General features: G+C 36.3%; 1 protein-coding gene across 1 annotated transcript; it reads right to left on the reverse strand.

Moving 5' to 3' along the window:
- Positions 1–3089: 3089 nt before the first annotated feature.
- On the reverse strand, positions 3090–6112 carry LOC113240488 (coatomer subunit gamma-2-like). Its single transcript, XM_026477812.1, has 2 exons — positions 5561–6112; positions 3090–5177 (listed from the first exon to the last, which is right to left on the reverse strand). The coding sequence occupies exons 1-2, from the start codon at positions 6110–6112 to the stop codon at positions 3090–3092; spliced, it is 2640 nt and encodes an 879-aa protein (XP_026333597.1).
- Between the last annotated feature and the right edge of the window lie 1435 nt (positions 6113–7547).

Genomic DNA, 7547 nt, shown 5'->3' on the forward strand with positions numbered 1-7547 from the left:
ACTACTAAAAGAAGAATTTGGCTAATGACGCATCTTTCGATATATTTATGAAAACTAACAAGTTAATTGGTGTATGTCAATCTCAAAGAAAAGGAATGAAGGCGAATATGACTAAGACGAAGGCGGTGATAATAAAAGTAAAATAATTTATGTAGCTGGCTGGATAGATTGATAATCAACGGTTAGTGTGACGATGATATTGAACGGAAAGTAATAGTCGAAATCGTGTCAAGAGAAAGTGCTAACTCCAACCCTGACATACAGTACCGAGTATTGGGTATGATAGAAGAATCATGAAAGTGGGGTAAATGGTGTAGACATGAGAGCTTTGAATAGTAGGTATGTGCGGTGTTAAGGCGCCATAAATTTAGACGCTTAAAGAAGCGATACAGTGGCGCAAATGTGGCGCTGCAGCTGCGCCACTACTAATTTTTGTACCAAGAGAGGGGTGACGAGACGAGACGAGAGAAGAGAAGACAAGAGAAGAGATACAAAGACAGAAATGGAAGTATGTATGTACGTAAAAAGAAGGAAAAATAATGTGAGATAATAAATTTAAATGGAAACCCTACGTGTATTCTGAACGGACAAAATATTCAACTAGTGATGGAAAACAAAAAACTAAAAAAATGTATTTTGATTTTGACAAAAACGAACGAAGGCTGAGACAACAAAATTGTCGCCTGAAAATAAAAAATATCCCAAAAGAAAATATTTCACCTAGACAACTTTTATATTATGCCTACAAAAAAATTAAATTACGTTAAATCAGCTTACATTACGAATAAAGACTCTACTACTAAATATTACTATTTGTTTTTATGTCTTACATTATGTTTATATACTATCGATGATTATTTCCTCGCCACGTCGTCATGGAATAAAGGGAAAATAATATAATCGGTTATTTTTTATTAAACGAAGAAAAATTAATTTCCCAAACTGTGCCCAAGCCCTTACGTTCCGTTTCGTTATTTTCGTTACTGTTTACTTAGATGTACAATTTAAGTGAATATGACCCACTTTTACATTGACGAAACCATAATTATTTTAAATCGATGATTATTTGAAGACAGCTTGAATAGATCGGGATCGCTACCATATCATTTTTTTATAATATTAGCCTGATGGTAAGCTACACGCCTGTCGATAACAGTTGCAGTGCCACTCAGAACTTTAAATCGCAAAAATCCGAGGGACACTACAACTGCACATGTCACCCTGAGACATTGACATGTCGCATGTGCCTGTTATTTCACAAGCACCCTTAATCCTTCAAAACCGGAACACAGTAATGCTGACATTACTGTTTGGCGGCAGAAGTAGTTAAGGTGGCAGTACTACCCTAGACGTTGAATCATCGTTTTGCAAATTACATGAGCCGTTTTTCGAAAAGCAAAAAATTTATATTCTCCGTAGGAATCTAATGCTAGATTTTGGCAAGCGTTTAAATCCCACCGACTTAAAATCTATAGAAGCATTACTCCAATCTTGCAAATGGATCGAAACATGCAATGAACTCAACAGTAATAACCAAAATTTCCACTCACAACCCAGCACATCACGGCATTTTCGCTCCATACCACCATTTAAATTTAAACCCATATACACTATAAATGCAATATCATCGCTACCTCCTACTCGATTCACTTGCCCACGTTGTCGTAATAATAAACATAGTTTAACCAACTGTACAAACGTAGAAGTAGTATGCTTTCGCTGCGGCAAAAAAGGTTATACTTTCCTAAATACCCAATTGCCATAAGATTTCAAAAAACTTACAAGGGAACGCAGAGAATCTAATAAAACTTCTTGGACTAACTAATTTTCTTTAAGTCATGTAGAATTTCTACGTTCCTACTTTCAAACAATTCTGACTCTCAACGACCATAACTAGAAATAAAAGTTAATCATTTAAATATTACAGGACTGTTAGATAGTGGAAGTGCTATCACAATCCTCGGATATAATTTTCATACATAGTTATGTAAACACGGTTTCAAATAAGAAACCAAATTGGGCAAGTGTTTATATTATTATAGCGTTTATTTACTATATTATATACATGTATTATAATGTATCTACGCTTTTATGTATCACTTACCTTTGCGTTGACTCCAAAACTAGTGTTTATTATTAATATAAAAGTTGTTAAAAGAAAAATGCACCCAAATTGGCCAGCCGGAATAAGAGACGTTGTAAGAACTTGTAATTAATTTTTTTTTATTTTTATAACCTATTCTTATTTAACACAGAAATAAGTACATAAGTTCAGAAAAGAATGAAAATCTTAATAAATCCACTAAGTAACTTTGGAAGACATTCTTATGTAGATATTCAATTACAAAAATCAACGTTTTAAACATGAACTTCCAAGCAGATTACAAACTACCGTCTTTAAATACAACTGTTACACCTGGGTAAGTAGTATTCAATATTCAGCATATTAGCATAGCAAGCATATTCTCAAAATTTCTTCCTTTCAGTTTTATTTTTTCATTGACTCTTAGGAAACACTCCCAATTCACATACGATTCTTCAATCTTGGCCACATGACGAAAAAAGAATACTGCATGCCCGTAATACCACTTCTACACTAGTTTCACACACACACACATTTCTGTTTCCTGGGAAAATATTAAATACTTCGTTAGCAATATTCCCCACCTTAAAATTTGTCTAACAGGGTCTCATGATGGCTACAAACTAAGGCCTATAGTTCCACTGAAGAAACTCTCGTAAACTTCGTAGAAACATTAACAGCACTTTAAAAAATTTACTTGAGAACTGTGCTAATTGCAGTACTAAAATCAATTTTCTTGTATGAAGGATGAGAGTCTGGCATGCAGGTAACACAGGTTTTTGAAAATCGTATTTGCAACGTCTCTTAATTTAATTAGCTATTAAGCTGCTTTTGTCAGAGGCCAATAAAAGTTATTGTTATTATAAGATAATAATGATCTCATGGTTATTTTAGTAATGATAATCTAAGTTCCATTTCAATTTAAAAAACCGTAACGTAGGTGGCAACTAATATTATATTTATTTGGTTTCTAGGCCCAGATTAGAGAACCAATTGTTAGGGACGCTTAAGTAATCACAAATGCTTCAGGTAAAATTTCAAGAAAAAGTAGTGAAGCAACATCTTCTCGCAGAGAGCGTATATAAACATGTCCCGTAACTGTTTCTCCTGCAAACATCAACAGAATTTTTATGAAAACGGGCACTTTCGTTCGCCACATGCCACTGCTGTGAATTTCTTTAATATCTTTGCCTTTAATCCCAGATTTTGGCAACCCAAGATGTTTACATACTGCTTTTGCAGCATTTGTCAAATTGTTGTGTATCAAACCAAAAATTTCACTAACTTCCACTAGTCGCCGGGACGCATTACCCCATTTCTTCTGCCAATCTTCATCCGCTTCATGTATGATAAATTGATCCCTACAGTTAATTTCTAGGTCTTCTAAATAGTAATTATCTTGATGGCTATTACAAAAATTGTCAGGAAAGTTATTGGTATTTACTGGATCACAATTAGAAACCGTAAACGTTAAAATAATGGTGAATGTTCCCGGTGATTCTTCTGCTTTTTTGGGAAATTCCAGCAGTAGAAAGATATTACCTTGTTTGTCGTACTCCAATTGCTCACAGGTTGTTTCAGCCAACAAACTATAACCAGGCGCCAGTCCTAAAACTATTTGAACATTTTGTAATATACGATCGCAAAGAGTATTTAAACATTCGAATTGGAGAAGCAAGTGATGCGCAAAGACATGTTTAATACAACGGACGCGATATTCAGTTCCAGATTCTGATAACTCCACGGGTTCACAAGACTTAAAAAGAGTCCCAATGTTCTCTATGCCAGGAGAAAATATTGGTTTGCTTTCTTGTCGCTTTTCAAGGGATTCCATGGATAGACGACTAACTACTTGATCAGACATGTCGTAATTAATGGCCTGGTGCTTTTCATCTATTAGAACAACTGATATATCGAATGGTCCATCTGGCTTCTTACTCAAATGATCAAATAAGGCCTTTTCAAGTTCAATTACATTGGGCACTTGAACATTCGTGATATAATCATTGATAAGATTTGTATTACCTGACTCCAGTATTCCGTTGTAAAAAACCGCACGATCTCTCACTTCGTCGCTATTGTCAAATTGACACCTAGTTAATACAACTCTTACTCTAGATAGCAGCTCTGGGAGCGCGGCGCCAAATCGTGCGACAGTTGTTACCGCTGCTGCTCGCACTGGTGGTAATTCTAAAATAACTCTGTTGTAGATATATCTAATGAATCTCGAGGGTTGCTTAGTTTTTGGACCTTCACGCCCTAATAAATGTAAGATGCGCACAGCTAGTGCCTTGTGTTCACAATCCTCAATAAATTCGCACAGTTGAATTAATCCATTCTCTTTGACGTGATCATTTTCCCCTTCAATAAGGGGAATCATTGCACTAATAATAGCATCTTTATACTCCAAACTACCTTCACCGTGTAACATTTCTCCTAAAGGTGATAAAATTGTTGGGTATTTACGGGGATACTTCGAAAAAAGGCGTTGTATAGCGTGTACCACCATTATTTTTAATTCGTCTGGTATATCAGTCATGAAACTTGATAACGGTTTCATTATCTGCTTAATTGTGCTAGGAGTTCCCATGCTAAGAATGGTTACCAAAGCCATAGTAGCAACCCATTTGTTTGGGTCAAATACTAAATTTTCATAATCTATTGTTTGCGCTTTTACAATACTTGGATATTTGAAACTGATTTTAGCCAATGATCGAGTTCCGACCAAACGTATTGTGGCCTTAGGAGACACACAAAATATTTGTAAGATAGACAATACTTGAGCAAGTTTTTTAGCAGATTTACACAAATATATCATAGCATGTATAGCTTCATAAACGATAATTTCGGAATTATTGGGCTGTAGACGTGATTCAATAAACTTAATGAATGTACCAGACAATCCCGACTCATGACTTTTGGCTAGCTTCGCAGCGTAACGAATAAGAAGGCATTGAGCGTATGGCGACTGAATAGGCTTAGATAAGAGTTTTATTACGAGTTTCTCCATCGATATTTGATTGATGCAGCGAACTTTAGCAAACACACCCAAAGCATGGTAGGACGCCATAATGTTATCGGACATTATTACTTCCTGAAATAAAGAAAATGGTTTTGTAATTTACGCGCACACTACAAAACTAAAACATAAGCCAGAATTAATAATCACAATTGATCTTCATAAGCACAAACCATTTTGTAATTCAAGATACATAAAGTTACTACGGTACCACTGGTTCCCCGTCGTCAAGGAAGCGACCGCTGACGCGCTATAAGTTTATGTATGTAGTGTAAGTGTGTATGGGATCGTTCATTTTGGATTCTTGAATGTTATCAAAAGTTATTATTAATAACCCATACTGTGGAATTAACCAACAAATACAGCCATTTGTACATCTTATCATGTCAACGTTCATCATTTTCGAAAAAACTTTTTGTCAATTCTGAATTCTATAAGATAGGAGTAGTACTCGATACCTGAGCTTCTTTTACCCAACGTCGTACTAAATCCGGAACAGTCGCCGATTTATGTAAAGCGGAAATAAGTGCCGCAGAACTAACTGCTGGATTCTTGTCAACGATCGCTTCCTTCATGTAGCGTTCAATGCCTTGCAACACGGTACTATCAACTATAGTGCACAGAGCTCTTATTGCCGCAGCACGAAGCATGTCTTCCTTTCCACTCATGTCTTTAGTAAGAGATGATGTCACGATAATCACATCTTGAGATTTTAAACTCAACTCCTTCAGACTAAGGTACACGAGTCGACGAAGTATTATGCTATCAGATTGGAACAATTTTGTCGTTGAGAAAAATATATGAGTAGCTTCTTGAATAGAAAGAGATTCTCCTTGATACAACAAATATAAAATTTTTTTCAAAATATGTATACATTTATTGGGGTTAACACGCAAGGAATTGAAGTACCGAGCTTCTTGTAGGAGAGAGATTTTGTCGAGGTTTTGGAACACTTTTTCAGGTTTATATTCTTGCAATGACTTGCTTTTATGACTTTTAAAAACACTCATTATCGTATAGTAAAATAAAAATTGTCTCCAAAAAAAGAAAAATAACGTACAACGAAAAAACCATAACGGAAGCAAAAAAAAGCAAAACAAAATCATGACCAAGGAGCATTGACCTACTAGGTAAGTAGTTCATTATTATAAAAAGCCAAGAAAACAGAATAAAAGATCTTAAACATATAACTTTAGAGCACTCAATACCATCATAATACCGCCTAAGCTTCCACTGTACCTTTTTAATTTGTGGTCTAAGCTCTGCAAATACGCACTACTATAAGCAAAATTAAAGGCAGATTTCAGTTTTGAAGGGTAAGGGTGTACCTTAACATCAGGCGCACGACTTTTTCGCCCCGTCACTTAATATTATATAAAAAATAATAATTATGATAATTACGCGACGCCGAAATTGCGACTGTTGTATAAGGAATCGGCGGCGGTCGGTCGCTGCGAATTGTGTATTCGGGATAAAAGTCGGATGAATGATCGCTATTGCCATGCTATTTGGTACAAACTATAGTAATAAATTCTGGTTTGAGAAAAATTAAAAAAGGCAAATAATTATTAAGAAGCATGTCAGTAGACAGCCGAATTTACATTTTGCCTGATCTGTCGTGCCGTGACGCGTCAGAACGGTATCGGTTTCATGGACACAACACATAAACCGTCACGTCAGATTGCGACACACTAATATAAATCTAACCATATTACATGTATGAAACCGATACCGTTCTGACGCGTCACGACACGACACGTCAGACAAATGTAAATCAGGCTTCTACTTTATGATAGGAATCCTGGTATGGCGATAAGCACAATGCAATATTAATATAATTTTAATAAAAGTATTTTTTTTAACATCATTAGATATCGCGCATGTTATACTTACCATCTGTACTTTTATGCTGCGATCCTATTGCATCATTGGAAGCTTTCGAATCCGCATTCCTTACATTAGCGTCGCCTTAAGTGAGTTTCTCAAAATTAACTAGTCAAGTAAAAATTTGACGCCAAGCTGATGCAGGAAGGCTCAACTCACACTGGCGCGGAGTCGAAGCGTCGCGTCGCATCCTATTTTTCAACTACAACGTCTGGCGACGCGTGTCGACGTGCGACGACGCTCGCATTAATGCATCCGGATCACAGTGTGTTTGGCGTCTGACGCCTCACTGCGCCCAAGTAGCGCGTGGCGACGCACGACACCGCTCGACTTCAATCAACGCGACGACACGCGCTTCCATATTTGCATAATACAAGTTTTTACCTTAATAATGGGAAAATAGAGATGAATATGCTACACGCGATAAACATGACGCGTCGCGATGCTGCGACTCTGCGACATTGTGAGAGGAGCCTAAAGATTTAATTATGTAAATACAATCATCGCAGACTAGTATTAGGGGTTAAAGTATGAAATTGCCGTTTTATTGCAATAGGTTCT

The sequence above is a fragment of the Hyposmocoma kahamanoa genome, unplaced genomic scaffold (assembly GCF_003589595.1).
Source record: "Hyposmocoma kahamanoa isolate Upper Pololo Valley unplaced genomic scaffold, ASM358959v1 143439, whole genome shotgun sequence".
Taxonomy (NCBI): Eukaryota; Metazoa; Arthropoda; class Insecta; order Lepidoptera; family Cosmopterigidae; genus Hyposmocoma; species Hyposmocoma kahamanoa.

What these genes read in the sequence shown, in the direction of transcription:
- LOC113240488 (XM_026477812.1), bottom strand. Translation starts at nt 6,112, where the DNA reads ATGAGTGTTTTTAAAAGTCATAAAAGCAAGTCATTGCAAGAATATAAA. An exon ending in GTTGGGTAAAAGAAGCTCAG is followed by an intron (nt 5,178 to 5,560) that starts GTATCGAGTACT and finishes TCTTTATTTCAG; the next exon opens with GAAGTAATAATGTCCGATAA.